The sequence below is a fragment of the Budorcas taxicolor genome, chromosome 6 (assembly GCF_023091745.1).
Source record: "Budorcas taxicolor isolate Tak-1 chromosome 6, Takin1.1, whole genome shotgun sequence".
Classification (NCBI taxonomy): domain Eukaryota; kingdom Metazoa; phylum Chordata; class Mammalia; order Artiodactyla; family Bovidae; genus Budorcas; species Budorcas taxicolor.
The window spans coordinates 22,452,881-22,476,359 of NC_068915.1; the positions used below are offsets into that span (position 1 = coordinate 22,452,881).

Sequence of the window (23,479 nt, forward strand, 5' to 3'; positions counted from 1 at the left end):
TCAGGTTTCCCGAACGTCAGGAACCTCCTCTGCGTGACTTTACAAAACAGAAGGTTGTAGTCCACGAACATCAGGCCAACGTGCTTTATTTTCTCTGGCTGGGCCCTATGTTGCACGCTGTACACGAATTTTCTCAGCTCTCACAACAACCCTACGAATAGGTACTTTAGTATTTATACTTGTTTACTGCGCAGACTATTCTTGAGACCAACCTGTAGAGCAGCAAAAGATGCGCGTTACCCGCGCCGGGGAGACCCCTGCGGCACGGACGAGGGTCTGGGGAAACTGGGGGAAACTGAAGTGATGGGGTGTCTTGGTTTTCTGTTCTTTGGAGCGTCTCTGGCTGTATTCTCCTCACACTACTGTCTGTCCCTGAGCTCCCCGAGGCTGCGCGCCACTTTGCGCCCAGGGATTCGTGTGTCCCAATTACCGTGCATGGCTCTCGCCTTCCGTTCAGACGCCGAAGCAGTTGGAATAAGCGCAGAGGAGGACGCAGACCGCGGCAGTCCGAGCCCAGAGCTATCCGAGCCCGGAGCGGAGCACAGGTGCAGCGGCTCCCGCTCTCACAACCGCAGGCTTCCGTCAAACCGCGCGATTTCCGCGCTGCCACCCCGCCGGCGGACCTGGAGATCCGCTGAGTTGCCTATAGCTCAGCTGACCTGGGGGCGTGACCGGGAATCGGGGGCGGGGGCGGGGGCGGGACCGGGGGCGGGGACATCCAGAGCTCAAGCCGAGGGTGGCTTCCGCTGCCCACCGCATCCCTCGGTTTCTTGCCCTGTGCGTGTGTCGGGTACCGGCCAACACCATGCTCCTCCGCCTGCTCCTGCTTTTTGCGCCGTGCGGTGCGGGCTTCGCTACCGAGGCGGTCAGCATCAGCTTGCGGGGAAACTGGAAGATCCACAACGGGAACGGTTCGCTGCAGCTGCCCGCGGCGGTTCCCGGTTGCGTGCACAGCGCCTTGTTCAACAAGAGGATCATCAAGGTACTGTGTGCGGCCGCCGCGCCAGGAATCTGCGCCCAGGTCCCTTGCGCGGTGAGAGGGGCCCAGGAACAGCCTGGCCGCCCCCTAGCCCGGCGGTGTTCTCCTGGGTTTGGCACTAACTTCCGCTTTGCTTCTTGTGGTCTCCAGGGGGTTGGGCGTGAGGCGGGGGCAGGGTGGCGAGGCAATGTATCTACTCTTGGCGAAGAGCACCGCTGGGGTCCGGGCTAGATGGAGACTGAGCCACCCTCACACTGGGGCCGCAGTAACTCAGGAAAGCGGAGCTTCAGACAGTTATACTGGCAATGTTATTGCCATGGTTCTCCGCTGAAGCGTGGATTTGAAAGGACATGTCACTGACGGTGCCTAAGGCGGGGGATAAGTGTTTCAACTACCCGAACACTGCAGGGGACGATAGTGTTTTGCCAAGGAAGTGTTAACTATATTCAATGATGCCTTAGTTTTTCATTTTGGCTTCTAGGGTCAGATTTGGAATTGATACAGCAGTACATAGGCTGAGGAGAAGAGACCCACAAGTGTAAGGTTAGGATTGTCAGTGCTAGTGTAAAGGCTAAATAACTGCTAAGGCTGGTTGGTGGGATATGAAGAAAGATGCTGTTTCCTTGCAGTGCATGTGATGTGGTGTGTGTGTTCCAATAGATGCTTCAGTTTATAGACTTATGGAGGACGTTTTCCTGTTCGGCTGCCTGTGGGTAGAGGTTTGCAAACAGATTGCCACTTCCCACTGTTTTTCCCTTCCATCTGCTGCACGTCTTTAATGGCTTTGCCTGGGACAAGCTGTCCTTAATAAGTGGTTGGCACACATTGTTTCTGATCCTCCTGAAAACTCCAGGGTAAGTGTCACACCGTATAGGAGGCTATAAAGTCAGGCCAGGCTGGGTTAGAATTCCGTTTCTGACACTCTAAAGAATAAGTCTGCATGTTATGGATGATATGAGTTATGGAGCCCAGAGAAGTTAGAGAATGTACCCAAGATCACACAGCAACTTTGAGTGGCAGAAAGGGAATTCTAAATCAGCCTGGCCTGACTTCAAGGCCTTCTGTTATTGTATGACACTTCCCCTGGTGGTTTGAAAAATCATGTATTTTTAAAGCACTGGAGTTAACTGTCAGGAATATAATTCAAAGTTTACTGAAATGACAGGACAGTTGACAGGTTATGCAGATTTCTGATCTGGTATCATTAGCTCTTTTTCAAGAATGTGTATCAGAAAAGAAACAAATGTAAATGTCACTGACATGGTCCTGTTTATTTTTTTTTTAGTAAGTCATTCTCAAACTTAAGTATTTAAACTATTTTTAGTTAACAAACTGCTTATGACATGGACCTTGGTACCCTAAGGTTTCACTAACTCATACTGTGAGGATGCTTGTGCTTATATTGCAGTGTCTCTCCTGCCTCATTTTCCTGATTAAAATAAGGCAATGGGAAATCACTAGTGGCTGTAGTAAATCAGCATACTGATCCATGTTACAGGGCTGCATACCAAGAAACATGTTATTACTCGTTAAAGTGAACGATGTGCTCATAGATTGAAACAACTGACTTTTCCTCATGGGAACAATTTACAATGTCTGTTAGATCTGTTAATAAATTCTTAGGAAAACTTTAAGTTTCAATAAGGTAGATGTGGGCTTCCGTGAATGGCTCAGTGGTAAAGAATCCGTCCACAGGGCAGGAGACACTGGGTTGGAAAGGTCCCCTGGAGAAGGAAATGGCTACCCACTGCAGTTTTCTTGCCTGGAGGATCCCATGGACAGAGGAGCCTGGTGAGCTGCAATCCTTGGGGTGGCAAAAGAGTCAGACACAACTTAGTGACTAAACAACAACAAGGCAAATGTAGGTCTTAAATGATAGATGAGAGATGGGGAGCTTTTGGCTATTGGGGAACTCCAGGACTATTGATAATAACCTACATCAAGTATCATGTTGAGTAATATGATGTTATTCTACCTGCTTTGTTATAACATCCATTTTTGGTGATGACCTCAGAAAATATTCTATAGCTTAGAGCAGATGCTGGCCTACATATGGTGTTTATGTGAGAACTTGAACATACCTTCTTGAAGTCATTCACCTAATTATCTCATAAATATTTATTTGGTACCTCCATTATTCTAGGTGCTTGGAATTGGTAGCTTATGGTGAACCATGGATTCATGATCTCCGAAGAAGATTTAGCTTCGGGACCAGGGACCAAGCTTGATCACTCAGGAGCTTTTGTGTAGCAGAGTGAAAAAGGGACAGAGAAAACCTCTGACACAAACATCAGAAGGGGACTGAGAGTGCCCTACTGGCTAGTCTTAGAAAGGGAGTTATATACTTTTTTCACTTGGTCATTACAGTAAACCAAAAGAATTTTTCAAGGTTGTAGACCAACTCCTACAATATACTTTTAAGATAACAGGATTAGAACTAACAATAGAAAGATCGTATCAGACCCACTCCCATAATATACATTTTTTTTTCATAATATACATTTTTAAGATGACAGGATTAGTCAGAAGGTTCTCAAGAAGGAGGAAAGTCCTCAAGAAGGATACATTATTGTCATATAATCATTGGTAGAGTTTAAGGGAAAACATATCCTTGAGCAAGATGAATTGCTTTGTTGTTCAATCATCTGCTCTGGACTTATAGAAAAAAATGTTTGTCCTTTTCTCCTTCTTGAGAACTCCAGACCCCTATCTTCTAGAGAGCCCCACACCACCCACTCCCACAATATATATCTTAAATTAACAAGATTAGAACTAACAATAGAAAGGTCTTACCAGACCCACTCCCACAAAGTCTTAAGATAACAAGGTTAGTCAGAAAACCTTCTTGTTAAGGAGAAACATGTCCTCGAGCAAGACACATTGTTACACTGACTAAAACAAAGCAATGTAGAAAATAAGTTTGTCTTTTTCTCCTTGAGAGCCCCAGACCCCTTGCTCCTTCTCCAGGACTCTGGACCCCTTTCCTCTCCTGGAGGACCCTGGACTTCTTATCAACCTACCGAGGAGTTGACTCTCAGAATCAAGTGGTGAAGAAAACAGTTTTTGTCCCAATAGATATCCTAGTGGAGGAGATAAATAATAAACAGATATTAATAGATAATATAGTGACAGCTGGTACACTGAAAAAAATAAAGCAGGTTAAAGGAAGAGAGAATGAAGGCTGATTGGAAAAGGTCTGTTTTTTAAAAAGTGGTTAAAGATAGCCATTTTGATAAAGATCTTCTGAGGAGATCAGTTTAAGCCAAAGTGCACTTCCAGCAAAAAAAAAAGGAAGAAAAGATGGCAGTGGGGAGAGGAGAGGCCTTGAGACAGGAACATGCTTGGTGAGCTCCAGAAATAGCCAAAAGGCAAGTGTGGCTATAACCCTGTGACCTCCAGGGCAGGTGGATAAGTTCAAAGTAGGCCTCTAGGGTAGATCATGAAGGACTCATAGGCCATTGCGAAAAACTTTGGATTTTATTCTGCAATGATGGGGAAATTTTTTAGCTAAATTTTAGTTAGTATACATTCCTATTTTCTTAGACAAATTTTTAGAAGTGTAATTGCTGATTGAAGAGAATATGCATTTTTTTTCTTTTACTATATACATCTAAATTGTTCTCCATAAAAGTTGTACTGGTTTTATGCTCCTGTCGTGACTTTATTAGAGTGCTTATTTTAAGTGCTAGATTTAAAAAACAAAAATAGAAACAATTTACTTTCTAGTGAGGTTAATAATTTTTATATGTTTATGTTATTTGTGATTCGGGATTACTTATTCTTATTTTTAATCTATTTTTCTATTGACTGTCTTTTAAAATATAGATTTGTTAGATCTCTTTTTATGTATTTTCAAAAATTTCCATGTATTAATGATATAGTTTATTATATAGATGTTTTAAAGTTTTATATGTTGAAATCTTATAAAGTTTTTTCTTTTATGATTGTTGCTGTCTTGGTATTATGCTTTGTAAGTAATTTTCTCTCTCCTAATTAAATAAATATTTACCTGTATGTTTTCCTTTTAGTATTTTTATTTTTCCTCTTTTGTATGTTTGTATTCAAAATTTTGATCCATTTGAGTTTTTTCAAATAATTAAGCAATTTTTTATATCCCATGATTTGAACAGTTTCTCTTTTGTCCACTAATAAAACAATACTTTTATCATGCACAGAGTTCTCATATATTGATACAATTTTCTTACTCTCTACTTTAAAATTCTTTTTAAAAGAAAAATAAATGTTCAATACTTATTGTACAAAAATGATGCAGAGAAATATAAAATACAAAGTCAATCCCTGAGATGGTTTTGTAAACTACTTCATTTAAAATATATGATGAATATCTCTTTGTATCTATACATGTCTATAAATATAGTCTTCAAAAAATTTTAATAACTGCATAGACTCCATTATAAAGATTTTCCTACTCAAATCTACACTTAAAAACATAAGAAAATATATTGATTGCAAAGAGTTGTACACGACTGAGCAACTGAGCAGAAGCACATGTTGAAAATATATTGTAAATACACATACAGTACCAAAAAGGGTAGGTACCAGATACAATGGTTGGTACCAGATGGCATAAAAGTGGGTAAATTGGGAATGAAGCCCTGTAGTTCAGTTGAAAAAATGCAGACTTTGGTGTTGGCCTAAGTTTATTTCATCCCTGGATGTACTTCTGCTTTGTCATGGGACCTCAGGAAAGACAGTTCACCCTTTGGAGCTTTTGTTTCTTCCGCTATAAAATGGTATTTACTGCACATCTTTGTTATGAGGATTAGAGTAAATGAGTGACTATCTTGGAGGCTGCTGCTGCTGCTCAGTCGCTTCAGTCGTGTCCGACTCTGTGTGACCCCAAAGACGGCAGCTCACCAGGCTCCCCCGTCCCTGGGATTCTCCAGGCAAGAACACTGGAGTGGGTTGCCATTTCCTTCTCCAATGCATGAAAGTGAAAAGTGAAAGTGAAGTCGCTCAGTTGTGTGCAACCCCATGGACTGTGCAACCCCATGGACTGCAGCCTACCAGGCTCCTCTGTCTGTGGGATTTTCCAGGCAAGAGTACTGGAGTGGGGTGCCCTTGCCTTCTCCATCTTGGAGGCTAATATAAAGTAAATGGTCAACAAGTGATACTCTTACTGTTTTAAGGGTTCATGGCTTTGTTTTAACAACTCGTTACTTACATGGGTCCTTACTCATCAGAGGTAATGCTGAGCTGCTGTTTGCTTTAAACAAGACTGACAATTTTAATAGGAGCAGAGGAGATCAGACTGCTCCGGAACCAAATTAAGGTGGTTGCTTAGCATATGCAATATCTATTATAAATGTAATGTGAGCCTCCACAACTTTTATTTTAGAGAGAGTAAGGTGTTTGCCCTTAGAGTAGTTTTTTAATAGGTTTTATGTATTTTTTTTTTTAGGGGGGGAGCAATTTTAGGTTCTCTGCAAAATTAAATGGAAAACACAGACAGTTCCCATATGTCCCCCACACATGAACAGCTGCCCTACTACCAACACCTCCTGTCAGAGTGGTACATTTGTTACCATCAGTGAACCTTACAGTGACACATTGTTATTCCTGGAATCCATAGTTTATATTACCACTCATTCTATGGATTTTGACAAATATATAATGATGTGTGCCCACCATCATAGTATCATTTAGAATAGTTTCACTGCCCTAAAGATCCTCTGTTCTCTACCTATTCATCCTTCTCTCCTCCTTTATCTCTGGTGGAAACTGATGCTTTTAGTGTCTCCATAGCGTTGCCTTTCCAGAACGTCATATAATTGGCATCATATAGTCTGTAGCCAGAGTGCCTGATGAACTATGGACGGAGGTTTATGACATTGTATAGGAGACAGGGATCAAGACCATCCCCAAGAAAAAGAAATGCAAAAAAGCAAAATGGCTGTCTGAGGAGGCCTTATGAATAGCTGTGAAAAGAAGGGAAGCGAAAAGCAAAGGAGAAAAGAAAAGATATACCCATTTCAATGCAGAGTTCCAAAGAATAGCAAGGAGAGATAAGAACGCCTTCCTCAGCGATCAATGCAAAGAAATAGAGGAAAACAACAGAATGGGAAAGACTAGAGATCTCTTCAACAAAATCAGAGATACCAAGGGAACATTTCATGCAAAGATGGGCACAATAAAGGACAGAAATGGTAGGGACCTAACAGAAGCAGAAGATATTAAGAAGAGGTGGCAAGAATACACAGAAGAATTGTACAAAAAAGATCTTCACAACCCAAATAATCACTATGGTGTGCTCACTCACCTAGAGCCAGACATCCTGGAATGTGAAGTCAAGTGTGCCTTAGGAAGCATCACTACGAACAAAGCTAGTGGAGGTGATGGAATTCCAGTTGAGCTCTTTCAAATGAAAGATGATGCTGTGAAAGTGCTGCACTCAATATGCCAGCAAATTTGGAAAACTCAGCAGTGGCCACAGAACTGGAAAAGGTCAGTTTTCATTCCAATCCCAAAGAAAGACAACGCCAATGAATGCTCAAACTACCTCACAATTGCACTCATCTCACATGTTAGTAAAGTAATGCTCAAAATTCTCCAAGCCAGGCTTCAGCAATACGTGAACCGTGAACTCCCTGATGTTCAAGCTGGTTTTAAAAAAGGCAGAGGAACCAGAGATCAAATTGCCAGCATCCACTGGATCATGGAAAAAGCAAGAGAGTTCCAGAAAAACATCTGTTTCTACTTTATATGCCAAAGCCTTTGACTGTGTGGATCACAATAAACTCTGGAAAATTCTGAAAGAGATGGGAATACCAGACCACCTGACCTGCCTCTTGAGAAATCTGTATGCAGGTCAGGAAGCAACAGTTAGAACTGGACATGGAACAACAGACTGGTTCCAAAAAGGAAAAGGAGTACGTCAAGGCTGTATAGTGTCACCCTGCTTATTTAACTTATATGAAGAGTACATCATGAGAAATGCTGGGCTGGAGGAAGCACAAGCTGGAATCAAGATTGCTGGGAGAAATATCAATAACCTCAGATATGCAGATGACACCACCCTTATGGCAGAAAGTATAGAGGAACTAAAGAGCCTCTTGATGAGGGTGAAAGAGGAGAGTGAAAAAGTTGGCTTAAAACTCAACATTCAAAAAACTAAGATCATGGCATCCAGTCCCATCACTTTGTGGCAAATAGATGGGGAAACAATGGAAACAGAGATAGACTTTATATTTGGGGGCTCCAGAATCACTGCAGATGGTGACTGCAGCCATGAAATTAAAAGACACTTACTCCTTGGAAGGAAAGTTATGACAAACGTTGTCAACAAAGGTCCGTCTAGTCAAGGCTATGGTTTTTCCTGTGGTCATGTATGGATGTGAGAGTTGGACTGTGAGGAAAGCTGAGCGCTGAAGAATTGACGGTTTTGAACTGTGGTGTTGGAGAAGACTCTTGAGAGTCCCTTGGACTGCAAGGAGATCCAACCAGTCCATCCTAAAGGAGACCAATCCTGGGTGTTCATTCGAAGGACTGATGTTGAAGGTGAAACTCCAATACTTTGGCCACCTGATGCGAAGAGCTGACTCATTTGAAAAGACTCTGATGCTGGGAGGGACTGGGGGCAGGAGGAGAAGGGGACAATAGAGGATGAGATGGCTGGATGGCATCACTGACTCAATGGACATGAGTTTGAGTGAACTCCGGCTCCGGGAGATGGTGATGGACAGGGAGGCCTGGCATGCTGCGGTTCATGGGGTCGCAAAGAGTCAGACACCACTGAGTGACTGAACTGCACTGAACAGAACTGAGTCTCTAGCCTTTCCAGATTTGCTTGTTTCAAGAAATAGGAAATATTTAACATCTAAAATTTTCTTTTCTAGAAAAAATTTATCTTAAGCGATTAGCCCCTGGAGCTCAATATCCCGGTTCCTTCAAGGATCTGGGAGATAGGAAGCAGTCTTTTGCCCTGGCAGCCATCCCTTAGGATGTTAGCAGGCTGAACTTTAACAAGTTGAAGTGTTGCAACTACATTAGCCTTCACAGCTTCCTTCTCCTGATATTTTTAACTATATTGGATTGAGTCCATAGTGTAGAGTTATAAATAGGGCAGGGTGGAGATACATGGGCAGGCTTATATTTAGGTGCCCCTTCAAACCTGTGTCCTTAACTATTTACTTCACGTTAGTTCAGTGGAAAGTGCTGGGCACCATGTGTGGGGGAAGAGAAGAAAAGCAAGCAAGTGGGCTGGGCCTGGCGCACCCCATTTAGCAGAATAAAAAGCTCACAGGTTAACCAGGCCTTAAAAGTCAGTTTGGTGATTATTGGTTGTTGTTAAATCTGGTCAACTGCTGATCGCCCCTGTGATATCAAAATGTTTCTTCCAGTCAGGAGCAGTTTCTGGTTGACAGTTTTCTTTCCGTCTTGATACACACCCAGTGATGTTATAGTGCCTCTTACATTTTGTGCCCTGGGCAGGTGCCCAACTGGCTGTTGTCAGTGGTCAGCCCTTACCTCTGTGGAACGTAGATAAAGCTGGCTTTTCCCTCTCACCTTGGAGTTCCTGAGGAAATCGCCCTTGGCCCTGGCCCAGTCAGAGATGAGAAGCCCTCTGAGCCTGCCCGGTGTCCCTCTGTGTAGCTGTGGTGTTGTTCACAGACAGATGAACTGAAAAGCTTCTTGTACCATTCTGCCTCCTGCCTGGGAGCCCTCATCAGGAAGGTAAAGGGTAGAAAAGGAGAAAGGGAAGAAAGACGTAAGTATTATGGACAGGAGGAATTGGGGCTGGACCCTCAGAAAGAATAGCATCTGTGAACACCCAGCAGGCCAGTCACCCAAGGCAGAGGCTGATGAAGGGCCAGATATTATTAATACTATTTTAGGCGTCATTTGGTCTCCGTCATGTCTACTCCGCTCTGCTATTATAGCGTGGAAAATGCTGTATGTAATTTACAAAGGAATGGACCTGTCTGTGCTCCTGTAAAACTTTACTGATACATGTCCATTCTTAGTTCACTGGCCACCCAAAAACAGATAGTGAGCTGCAGTAGGCCTATGGGTTGTAGTTTGCAGACCTGGTCTAGGCTAGTACAAGAAATATGAAGCCTGTGAGTTTGCCAGTATCTATGCTGCCTGCATGTTCTCTGGAGAGATACTTTTTGTGCTCACTTAGTAAAGCTGAGGACTTCCTGATGGCTCGGATGGTAAAGAATCCATCTGCAATGCAGGAGACCCCAATTTGAGAAGGGATAGGTGACCCATTCCAGTATTTTTGGGCTTTCCTGGTGGCTCAGATGGTAAAGAATCCACCTGCAATGTGAAAGACCTGGGTTTGACCCCTGGGTTGGGAAGATCCCCTGGAGGAGGGAATGGCAACCCACACCAGTATTCTTGCCTGGAGAATCCCCATAGACAGAGGAGCCTGACGGGCTACAGTCCATGCGGTCACAAAGAGTCGGATACGACTGACCGACTAAGCATAGCATAGTAAAGCTGAGGGCTGCCCAGGTGGTGCTAGTGGTGAAGAACCCACCTGCCAGTGCAGAAGATGTAAGAGGTAAGAGACACGGGTTCGATCCCTGGGTTGGGAATATCCCCTGGAGGAGGGCATGACAGCCCACTCCAGTATTGTCGCCTGGAGAATCCAGTGGACAGAGCAGCCTAGTGGGCTACAGTCCATAGGGTTGCAAAGAGTTGGACATGGCTGAAGCGACCTAGCATGCACACACTTACAGTAAAGCTGAGTGAAAAATAACTTCGTAAATGCAGAGTAAATCCAAGGAGTGGGGAGTTTGGCTGATCTTTGGGCAACAGAGAGGAAGCATCCCCCCGGGTAAGCCAGCTGGGATAGTGGCAGCAAAATGCAAAGTGAGAAGCAGAGAGCAGTGAGTGCCTGATGGCGTCACACCATTGAGCGTGCTGCCATCCATTTTCTGCTGTGACCTTGCAGGCTCTGTGTTTGGTTTTAACAGGGGAACCCCATCTTCATCTCCACATGTGTGGAGAACCCAGTCTTCATCTCCACACCTCCACGTATTTCTTTGATAATGAAACTATGTGTGTGTTAGTCCTTTAGTCATGTCTGACTCTTTGCAACACCATGGACTGTAGCCCACCAGGCTCCTCTGTCCGTGGGATTCTCCAGGTAAGAATACTGGAGTGTGTTGCCGTGCCCTACTCCAGGGGATCTTCCTGACCCACGGATTGAATTCAGGTCTCTGGTACTGCAGGCAGATTCTTTGCCATCTGAGCCAACAGGGAAGCCCTAAGGAAACTGTAATAGTTACAGCTCATTGTGCTTTCATCTCAGGTATCTTGTTAGACTTTTACATTTAAAAATATTTTTAGTAGTTTTAGGATGCTAATGACATGGGAACTTTGTTTGAAAGGTAATGGTCTCTTAAACAGACGGAGCTTTAGCCTTGAGGATGGGATGGGCCAGCATATGAAATGCTTGCAATCCTAGGCCAAGAGTTCAATGATTTTTAGATAATAAATAACTATCATTACTAGTTTATTTAATTAATTATTTTTGCATATTTAATCACCTACTATATTTTTTATCAACAGGATCCTTACTACAGATTTAATAACCTTGACTACAGATGGATCGCCTTGGATAACTGGACCTATATCAAGAATTTTAAACTCCACTCTGATATGAGGTACATATGTGTGTATATCTATATTTATATCTATGTCTGTTTATTCATTTATTATTATTATTATTTGAACTTCTTTTTCTGTTTGCAGTAATCTTTTGTTTGTTTAGATTACATTATCATACTAAAGCCTGAACTCTAAAAGTGACAATATGCTTTATGTTTTGATTTGTGTATGAGGATTGTGCTACTGATCATCAGTCACAGAATTGTCTCTTATTCAGTCATTTTTTTCCAGTGGTTATAATGGCATCACCTAGACTTGGTTCTTTTACCTGCCTTTACTTTTCCCTGCTCTCCCAGTAATCCATAAAGTGTATATATTTACAATATTGTCAAATAGGCTTAGATATACATCATTTGTTTGATATACTGTTAACCAGCCACAGAAACTGTGGCATTGGCCTTATATTATATCATGAGGACATGAGGAAAGGTATGGTATAATTTTCAGTAATGTCCTATGTAGCAGAATGTAGCCCAATTATGTGTGCATGTGCTGAGTTGCTCAGTCGTGTCCATCTCTTTGCAATGCCATGGACTGTAGCCTGCCAGGATCCTCTGTCCGTGGAATTTTCCAGGCAAGAATACTGGAGTGAGTGGCTATTCCCTACTCCAGGGGATCTTCCTGACCTATAGGCTGAACCTGCATCTCCTGCATTGGCAGACAGATTCTTTACCACTGAGCCACCTTGGAAGCTTCAACCTAATTATATTAATATCTACCATCATTATTGTTAAAAAAAAACTCCTCTGTCCTTTTAATATGACCTTTTTTTTGGGGGGTGGGGCATAATTAATCACTAGCTTCTTAAAAGAGAAATAAAGCCAGAAAATAGTGCTCAATATCATGGGGTTACAGTGTTCCAGACTCTTATTTCCAGCTAATACTTAAAAATATCTCCAATAGGGGGTCCTCTTTCATCCTGAACTCAACATTTAGTTAACCAGTAGACTGTCTGACTTAAAGCTTGCGTTAAATTCCAACCACCTCATTGTTTCTCTTAATATAATATCATCTTCCCAATCTCCCATGCCCAAGGAGTTTTTGGCTTATCATATCTTTTCTTCATCTTCCTGAATTTGGCCTGTTTCTGAGTCCTGTTAATTTTTGCCCATCATTTCTCTTGATTCAGCCCCTGCCTCCTCATTTCTAAGTTTCCACCGTTGCCTAGGCCTTTATACCTGCCTGGCTTTTATATCTTTGCCTAGGCCTTAATACCTGGCATTAGGCCTGTGCTACCTATTAAGATTTCTCGCTTTATCTTTGTATTCTCTAGTCTTCTGTATGTAGAAACATTAGATTCAGCTCTTCCAAATTCTTATTGATTCCATTTTTTGGCTGCTCTGGGTCTCTGTTGCTGTGCTCAGGCTTTCGTTGTTGCTGTGGGAGTTACTCTCTAGTTGGGTGTGCAGGCTCCTCATTGCCAGGCTTCTTTTGTTGCAGATCACGGGCCCTGGGCTTCAGCAGTTGTGGTACACGGGCTTAGACGCCCCGGGGCATATGGGATCTTCCTAGACCAGGGATTGAACCAGTTAGGCGAATTCTTAACCACTCGACCTCCAGGAAAGCCCCCAAATGTTTATTTCACCATGATATTCTCGCTTAAGAATGAGAGTGTCTTCCTTTTGATTGGCAGATCAAATTTAACCTTCTCTGCTTGTCTGTGAAAATGCTGTTTGCTGTTGCAAATCCCGTACCACTTCCTGCATCCCCATCCCCCTATTCCTCTCCCAGTCCTAGGCAACTGCTTATTTATTTTTTATCTCTACGCATTTTTCTCTTCTGGAAATCTCAAAGAAATGGACGTGTACAATATATACCTCCATTGTGACTGGCTAATTTCACTTAGCATAATGATGTTTTCAAGCTCATCTGTGTTGTCATGTCCACCAGTACTTCATTTCTTTTTATTGCTGAATACTATTTTATTGTATGGATATGCCACATTTTATTTATTTTGTTCTTTAAACTCTTATTTCCTTCTTGAAGTCCTTTCTTATAACATAAACTCTGATATCACTTGTAGTCTATTCATCAAGACTATATCACAAAGTAGAAGAGATTGAAAGCTTTCTCTTTGTTTCGTGTGTTTTAGACTTGAATGCTAAACAGATTTCAGATTCCTTAAATTCAGAGACTGTTTTAGTTCTCTGTAAGGCTTAGCAGAGTACTGGGCACATAATATTTACTCATAGATACTTGCTAGTTGGTTAATATATCCTCTTACTGTCAGTAAATGTAATAGTTTGTGAAAATGTTTTGTGTCTGTTATCAATATTGAACTTGATTCAAATAAGAACTTTTTGAAGTTCTAGGGAAAAAGTCAATGCTTGGAAATTAGAAGTCATGGTCATGATTTGATAACGATTGAAATATTATCAGGAAAGTTAAACTGGATCACTCAACATAAAAATATATTAAAGCAATATTTCTGAAAATTTTATTGAAAATTGCCTTCCAAGAATGTATATTTTCTCTGAAATATTTATTCCTTTCATTCTCAATAAAAAAAGATTAGTTATCTAAGTTAATGTTTTATTCATCTTGTTTTAAAAATCTCTTTTTTTAGCGAATGGAATAAAGTAAATTTGGTTTTTGAGGGCATCGATACAGTTGCAGTAGTCCTGCTCAACAGTGTTCCCATTGGCAAAACAGACAACATGTTCAGAAGATATGTAAGTACATAATGACATCAGGTTAAAAAGAACCACTGTTTGTATTTGTGTTCATTGTTATCACGAGTGAGAACAAGTCCTTTGATGCAATGGGTAAGTTACTTTATCTCTCAGTTGCCATATTTGTTGAATGATGAAGACACTCAAGCCCTATAAAATTATTGTGAGGATTTAATGCGTTAATTGTATGAAATGATTGGTCTAGTTTTTGGCACATAGGAAATGTTTGAAAATGCTGTTCCCTTCTCTGTTGTTTGGAATCCAGAGTTTCGAGGGAAATGACAGCTGACAAGCCATTTTAAAAAGGAAGTGTTCCTTCCTTTCTGGAAGTGTTACCTGAAGAGACTGTATCCTGATCTCCCTTCCCTGTCAAGGGTAGACTTTTCAAAACAAAAATAACTTATGACTTAGAAATACATGCTATGCATACCAGAGGGTCAGGTCAGTATGAAGTATCTAGGAAATACTTGGCAACTCAAAGCCATATGTAAATAGCAAGAGCAGACTTTCCAGGACTAAACATAGTCTCTGTTTGCACTGTTGGCCTAGGACCATCACCTCTCAGTAAAAATAGCAGGAGAAAACCTAGAAATCTACGTCCGGGTAGGAGAATGTGATCAGTTATCACTAAAAGTTGGCAACTAAGTTATACAAGCTGGATTTAGAAAAGGCAGAGGAACCAGCAGTCAAATTGCCGACATCCGCTGGATCATAGAAAAAGCAAGAGAGTTCCAGAGAAACATCTACTTCTGCTTTATTGACTACATCAAATCCTTTGATTGTGTGGATCACAACAAACTGTGGACAATTCCGAAAGAGATGGGAATACCAGACCACCTGACCTGCCTCTTGAGAAACCTGTGTGCAGGTCAGGAAGCAACAGTTAGAACTGGACGTGGAACAACAGACTGGTTCCAAATAGGAAAAGGAGTACGTCAAGGCTGTATAGTGTCATCCTGCTTATTTAGCTTATATGAAGAGTACATCATGAGAAATGCCAGGCTGGATGAAGCACAAGGTGGAATCAAGATTGCTGGGAGAAATATCAGTAACCTCAGGTATGCAGATGACAGCACGCTTATGGCAGAAAGTGGAGAGGAACTAAAGAGCCTCTTGATGAAAGTGAAAGAGGAGAGTGAAAAAGTTGGCTTAAAGCTCAATATTCAGAAAACGAAGATCATGGCATCCAGTCCCATCACTTCATGGGAAATAGATGGGGAAACAGTGGAAACAATGTCAGCCTTTATTTTCTTGGGCTCGAAAATCACTGCAGATGGTGACTGTAGCCATGAAATTAAAAGATGCTTGCTCCTTGGAAGGAAAGTTATGACCAACCTAGATAGCATATTCAAAAGCAGAGACATTACTTTGCCAACAAAGGTCCATCTAGTCAAGGCTGTGGTTTTTCCAGTGGTCATGTATGGATGTGAAGGTTGGACTGTGAAGAAGTCTGAGTGCCAAAGAATTGATGCTTTTGAACTGTGGTGTTGGAGAAGACTCTTGAGAGTTCCTTGGACTACAAGGAGATCCAATCAGTCCATTCTAAAGGAGATCAGTCCTGGGTATTCATTGGAAGGACTAATGCTAAAGCTGAAACTCCAATACTTTGGCCACTTCATGCGAAGAGTTGACTCATTGGAAAAGACCCTGATGCTGGGAAACATTGAAAGCAGGAGGAGAAGGGGATGACAGAGGATGAGATGGTTGGATGGCATCACCGACTTGACGGACTGGAGTTTGAGTAAGCTCCGGGAGTCAGTGATGGACAGTGAAGCCTGGCGTGCTGCAGTCCATGGGGTCACAAAGAGTCAGAAAGAGTCAAACATGACTGAGCAACTGAACTGAACTGAAGTTATACTATCTTGGAGAAGTTCTTTCTTCAGCAAAAAGGCTAGACCTAAAGATATCAATTATTTTATGCATCTTTCATACATTCTGCCTATGTCTAAAATTTTATACATGAGGATGCTTTCATATTTGTTCTTTCTGTTTAATTTAGAGCTTTGATATTACACATACAGTCAAAGCAATGAACATCATTGAGGTGCGTTTCCAGTCACCAGTGATATATGCGAACCAGAGAAGTGAACGTCACACTGCCTACTGGGTGCCCCCCAACTGCCCTCCACCCGTGCAGGATGGTGAATGCCATGTCAACTTTATTCGCAAGGTAAAGGTCTCACAGTGGAGGGGCTTTGGCCTTAAGGATGGGATGATGGTATATGAAATGCTTGTTTGAAGACTCCAGTTCTATTTCAGAAGATGGGCATCTTTCTCTTGCCCCTTAGTGGGATTTATAGTGAAAATTAGAAGTAAGAACCAAAAGTTATATGAATTTTTGAGGAGAACATTTCTTTCTAGGTTCCCTTCTTGAGGAGTACCTAAGAACTTAGATAACATTGGAAAAAGAAGAAACATAGGTGACTGATAATGCACCTTTACAATTTTTATTTTGGCTGTACCACGAGGCTTGCAGGATCTTTGTGTCCTGACCAGGGATCAAACCCATGCCCCTTGCAGTGGAAGGCCAGAATGCTGACTACTGGACTGCCAGGGAATTCCCCCTTTTCAATTTTTTTAAAAGCACTTAAGTTTATCAAGCTTTACATCAGACTGTAGGTTCATATTTACGAGCAATAGTTGTTACTAGCCTTCTGCAACTGTTCATGCATTTGTTGATGTGTGATATTTTCCTGCCAGGTTCTCATAACATCTAACAAAAGATAACAAAGCCACAGGTGATTAATTTCCTTTGAGTCTGTTCTCAATCTAGATGACTAATACAGGGATGAATTAGTATATTATGTCACACTTAGTTTTTAATTTTATTTTTATTTTAAAAAAGTTTAATTGTGGTCAAATACACATAGCACAATATTTACCATCTTAATTCTTTTAGGTGTACATTCAGTAATATTAAATATATTCACATTGTGTGAAATCAGTCTGTAGAACTGTTTCATCTTGCAAAGCAAACTCTGTACTCATTAAAAAAACAACTCCCCACTTTCCCCCAACTCTCAGCCCCTGGCAATCACCATCTTTCAGATTCTAAGAGTTTTAATCCTCTAGATAGTTCATACTGATAGAATCATACAATATTTGTCTATTTGTGACTGACTTAGTTCACTTAAACAATCTTTTATAACCTAATTTTGGATGTGCTCTCATCGCTGCTCTATTCTGTAAGTTAAAAGTGATTCATTGGGTCATATCATACTCAGATATCAATATAATGTCTGCAAGCTTCATCTATATTGTAGCATGTGCCAGAATTTCCTTCCTTTTTTAAGGCTGACTAATATTCCATTGTCTATACATCCCATGGGAGCCTACAGCTCATTGTGGCCAACACTGCACTTGGGATCTGAACCCTGCTCCCAGGGCTCTCTGTCTCATTGAATGGAGCACCATTTGCAGCAGTTGCTCAAGCCAGAAACCTGAGTTATTTTTGATACCTCTCTGTCTCTTTTTAAAAAGAGATTCAGAAGTCTTTTTGATGATGCGGATGTTACCTTTTTAGTAGTTACTGAATCTGCTCATGCTTCATCTCTACTCCCACACTTGGGTTCCATCTGTTACCATTTCTTGCATCAGGTGTTGCTCTGGTTGCGCAACTGGTACCCAGTGACCTCATTTGCCTCACTCCAATTAATTTGCCCAAGGAACAGCCAGAGTGTTCCTTTTAGATAAAAATCATCGTGGGACCCCCACCTGCCCCCCTTGAAACTCTTCAACAGTTTATCATTGCTTTTAGGCTAAAGCCCAAAGTTCTTTGCTAAGTTTGGCCCACGTGCCCACTGTTCTAGTCTTCTGCTTGTCTCTTCCCACTGTTTTCATTTCCTGGAATGCACCATGTTCTCTAGCATCTTGAGGACTTCATACATGCTGTTCCTTCTGAAAGCGTGCCTTCACTCCCCCTCCCCTAAACACACTGGACAAGTGGTACTCACCTTTCAAGTCTCTATTTAAGTCACTATTATTCCGGGGAACTTGTCTTGACACCGTTATATGTTCCCTGGGTATTTCCTTTATGACTGTTGGTTCAATTAGTTTCCTTTATTTTCCTTTGTGACTATTTGTTCAATGCCTGAATCTCTTGCTATATACTGTGAGTGCTGTAGGCAGAAGGACTGTTTCTGTCTGGTATGTTAATATACTCCCAGGCTGAAACAGAGAGAGCACTGCACAAATATTTTTGAATAAGTGAAAACTTTTATTTGGAGAGATTATATGAATTAGAGTGATTTGTAACCCTTGCTGGGGAAAATAATCTGCCTTAGAAGATGTTGAATATTTTTGCCCTCCTCTTTCTCTGTATCCCTAATAAAATTACATATCTGAACTTAAAAGCCCTACAGTAACTATCCCCAAGATGGTCTTCATTTTGAACATGTGATCTTTAAGTCCTGATTTTATGCGGATACAGATGCTGTGAAATGGTTTTAGTTCTTTGTTTTTCTCTGTAATGGAAACTGAATTTTCTCTGTTACAGATAAGTACAGAACTTTGGAAAATAATATCAAATGCTTAAATGAGAATAGTGTGGCCAGATCCTTAGGCTCTATTCTGCAAGTGCTCCCTTCAGGAAGATCTCAGTACTTCCTGTGGTGCTTGTTCTCTTTTAAGAGCATAACTCAACCTCACACATTTTAATTGACTGTGTTTTGGAAATTTTTTTCTTTTCTTTTATGAAGTGGAAGTTAGAAAAATTCTGCTTTGGTTACCTGTGTCAATGTCTTAAGTCTTTTTTTTTTCCTTTTTTTATTAAGTGATGAGACTGGATGCCATGATTTTAGTTTTTGAATGTTGAGGGTTTTTTTTTTTTTTCATTTTTCTTGCTGTTTTGTTTTTTTCTACTTTCAAAAATTTATTTATTTTTAATTGAAGGGTAATTGCAATAGGTGTCTAAATTCTGAACTTATTATTTCTGGGATGTAAGTTCAGAACCTAGGATTTCTGAATTCATCCTGGAGGAAATAGGGGTTTGCAAGTCTAGCCAGAGTTTCTTAAGTCTGTTTATGCGTATTTTTATCTTTCAGTATGTTTCCTCATTTTTTATAGTTAGAAGGAAAGTTATGACCAACCTAGACAGCATATTGAAGAGCAGAGACATTACTTTGCCAACAAAGGTCCGTCTAGTCAAGGCTATGGTTTTTCCAGTGGTCATGTATGGATGTGAAGGTTGGACTGTGAAGAAAGCTGAGCGCTGAAGAATTGATGGTTTTGAACTGTGGTGTTGGAGAAGACTCTTGAGAGTCCCCTGGACTGCAAGGAGATCCAACCAGTCCATTCTAAAGGAGATCAGTCCTGGGTGTTCATTGGAAGGACTGATGCTAAAGCTGAAGCTCCAATACTTTGGCTACCTCATGCTTAGAGTTGACTCATTGGAAAAGACTCTGATGCTGGGAGGGACTGGGGGCAGGAGGAAAAGGGGACGATAGAGGATGAGATGGTTGGGTGGCATCACCGACTCGATGGACATGAGTTTGAGTGAACTCCAGGAGTTGGTGATGGACAGGGAGGCCTGGTGTGCTGCAGTTCATGGGGTCGCAAAGAGTCGGACATGACTGAGCGACTGAACTGAACTGAACTGAATAGTAGTAGGTTCAGAGATATTTTGAAGAAATATAAAGATTATCTATTGTGTTTCTTCAGTGTAATATGCTTTTGAAGGATAAATGTACATAATTAGATTTTATAGTCTTAGAACTTTTTTACCAAATTTAACTATGTTGCCTAGGTTGATAGATTAGTTATTGTATTAAGTTATCTATTGCTGTGTAACAATTATTCCAAAACTTATCAGCTTAAAACAACATTTGTTATCACAGTTTCTGTCAGGAATGCAGGTGTGTCTTAGCTGGGTACTTCTGGCTTAAGGTCAGTCATGAGGTTACTGACAAACTCTGGACCAGGGCTGCAGTCATTTTCAGCCTGGGTGAGGCCTGCCTCAGCTCCACCATGTGCTTATTGGTGGGCCGGAGATGGGCCTCCAGGCTCACTCATGTGGGCCTCTTCCAGAATTGCCTCACAGCATGGCAGCCAACTTCTCTCTTGGCCAAGAGAGAGCTGAGTGAGCGCCTAAGAGAGAAGGTACAGTCTTCTATAACCTACTTTTGGACATGCTCTCATCGCTGCTGTATTCTTCTGGTTAAAAGTGATTCATTAGGTCATGTCATACTCAAGGGAAGGGGTTACACTAGGCTGTGAATACCAGGAGCGGTACATTGTGGGTCATTTTAGATGCCATGAATGGGACACACGCACTCTATCATGGACTGAATTCTGTGCCCCCGCCCCCCAAATTTATATATTGAAGTGCTGACCCTCGATAAGATCAAAATGTCTCCCTGTTTGGAGGTGAGAACTTTAAAGAGGTGATTAAGTTAAATGAGACCATTAGGATTAGTCCTAATCCAGTATCGTTCCCTGTAGCTCAGACAGTAAAGAATCTGCCTGCCATGCAGGAGACCAGGGTTCGATCCCTGGGTTGGGAAGTTCCTCTGGAGAGGGGAATAGCAATCCACTCCAGTATTCTTGCCTGGAGAATTCCATGGACAGAGAAGCCTGGTGGGCTATAGTCCATGGGGTCGCAAAGAGTCGGACATGACTGAGCAACTCACACAGTATCATTGATGTCCTTATCAGAAGAGGAAATTTGGACAACATTAACGGTGTGTATGTGTGTTCACAGAAGAGGCTGTTAAGGGCACTGTGAGAAGGCGGCCAACTGTAAGCCCAGGAAACCAAACCTGCCAGCACCTTGATCTTGTACTTCCTCACCCCTTGAACTGTGCAAAACTTAATTTCTGTTGTTTAAGTCACCCAGTTTGTGGTATTTTGTTATGGCAGCCCTGGCAAACCAATATATACGTACTATTTTAAAAGAAAAGGTTTTTCATAATGTTTAAGTCTCATGGCAATTAGAATCTTTCTTCTTTTTTTCCCTTGAAATTACAGATGCAGTGTTCCTTTAGTTGGGACTGGGGACCTTCTTTTCCTACCCAGGGCATATGGAAAGATGTTAGAATTGAAGCTTATAATATTTGTCATCTGAACTACTTCATGTTTACCCCCATCTATGGTAAGCTAAGAGGTGTGATTTTTTGTTTTTCTTTTCTGAGCCTCCTCTGTATTATGAACGTTGGCTTTATAATTTGAATATACAAATATACAGTTGACCTTTGAACAACATGGGTTTGAACTGTGCAGGTCCACTCATATGTTTTAATGAGTTTGTTTTAATGAATACTACAGGCCTGAATGATCTAAGGTCTGTTGAATCTATGATTCAGAACTGTAGATATGGAGGGCTGACTTTGAGCATCAGTAGATTTTGGTCCTGGATTTTGGTCCTGGTCCTCCAGCAGGTCGTGGAACCAATCTGTTGTGGTTAATGAGGAACAAGTGTACTTTTCAGAGACTTACTTTTTAAAAAATTTTTATGGCATATTAAGTTTAGAAAAGTGAAAAATATATACAAACTGATCTGTCATGAAAATTTATTTTCCATGGAAAAACCCAAACGAACTTTTTGGCCAACCCAATATATAAACAGGTAAGTAGGTGGGCAGCTACCTTTTCATATATTCTGAAAAATAAAAGAAAAAGAGAGGAAGAAAGAAAGGAAGGAGAAGAGAGGGAAGCGAGGAGGGAAGGAAAGATGGAAGGAAGGAACTCTGTTTTTCCTCGCTATGTATTCTTTCTTAATTCTTTCTTTCCCTAGCTATGTATTCTTTCATACACCATTATTGTTGTCCAAATTTCCTCTTCTGATAAGGACATCAATGATACTGTGTGAGTCACTCAGTCATGTCTGACTCTGTGACCCCACAGACTATAGCTCACCAGGTTTAGTCTGCTGGCTTGCACTCCTTTTTGCTGCCCCTGTAGTCACTTTCAGAACTCCATGGTGCTGAGTTCTTGGTTTGCTTAAATCACTGGGCTGACTTTCTATCACTGCACATTTTCTCCTCTGAAGGCCCTGATATACCAGCCTTGTTCAGAGTTGAAAGTAAACTGGAAGGCAAACAAGGCATTAAAGAAACTCTGGTAAGGTAAAGAATACTGCTTTTTCTTTTGAAAAGAGCATTGAAAAAAACCTCAGAAATCTCACAGATGTCAACAAATTGGTTGAGTGCTGGTCAAATATTTGTTGAGCTCTTTGCTCAGCACTGTGTATGTTTGGCTTAGAAAAGAAATATAATGTGTTTACTGACACTGCAAGTTTGTTGTGGTGTGGAGGGGAGAGATAAACAATGATCAAACCAAATTAGATTGTGTTGCAGTCTTCAGGATGGCAACCCCAGTAGTTTGGAAAATCAGAGATCAGAAGATTTGAGAAGTTATAAAAGTCAGGGTGAAGGTGGAGGCAAATGGGATTTTAAATGGTAGCTCATGATGCTCAGTCCAGTTCACTGCAGGCCTAACTGGACGTCGTTTATATCCAAGGACGTGATGCGACATCAAGAATTCTGGTGTCTTAGGGCCCATTGACCCTAGATTGCTCCACATGGAGCCAAATCTGTGTTTTCTGAAGGCAGAAGATGAAAGCACATCAGAGACAGTTGATAATTGCGGAGGCTATTAGGTGCTGCTGGCATTATTAAATGTCAAAAAGGCATTAGAGGCCCTGATGTAAATTGTACAAATAAATGTGGCTATTTAGAGCTTTCTAGTTTAGTGTTTCTCAAACTATTCTTCAGAGACTCAACCCAAACTGAGCCTTGCTATAAAATCAAATACATAATGGTTCACTCTCCCCAACCCCCATCCATAATTTTTGTCAGGTATATATAATAAACCTACTGTAAGAGGGGGCCTGATTTTCCCAAAAGTTATTTATTCAATAGTTTTAAAGTTTAATCAGCATTTGGGTGGTTAGAAAAATTGCTCTGAGTTCTGGTATTCTGATATCTGAAAAAATTTGAATAGCACTGCTCTAGTTTAATTTAAAAGCTTGAATATGAACCTAAATATTTCTTTCTGATTGTGAGTCATTAAGGTTCAGTTTTTTAGCCATTAGTGACTAGGATGAATTTTATTTGAATTAAATCAATTTAAGTGATGCTTAAAACTTAACTTAGACTCACTGTAATTAATTATCCATATCAAGTACATTTTTGATGTCTTATGACTACAATATATTTTGTACTTAACAAAGAGAAAAATATGTTTCCTGTTC

General features: G+C 41.2%; 1 protein-coding gene across 1 annotated transcript in view; it reads left to right on the forward strand.

The window, feature by feature from the left end:
• Nucleotides 1-805: 805 nt before the first annotated feature.
• The window catches only part of MANBA (mannosidase beta), a 117,139-nt gene continuing 94,465 nt past the window's right edge, over nt 806-23,479 (forward strand). The window contains exons 1-5 of the mRNA XM_052642182.1: nt 806-982; nt 11,522-11,616; nt 14,187-14,292; nt 16,292-16,462; nt 21,256-21,379. Coding sequence (XP_052498142.1) covers nt 806-982; nt 11,522-11,616; nt 14,187-14,292; nt 16,292-16,462; nt 21,256-21,379 — 673 coding nt within the window. The remainder of the gene's footprint in view (nt 983-11,521; nt 11,617-14,186; nt 14,293-16,291; nt 16,463-21,255; nt 21,380-23,479) is intronic.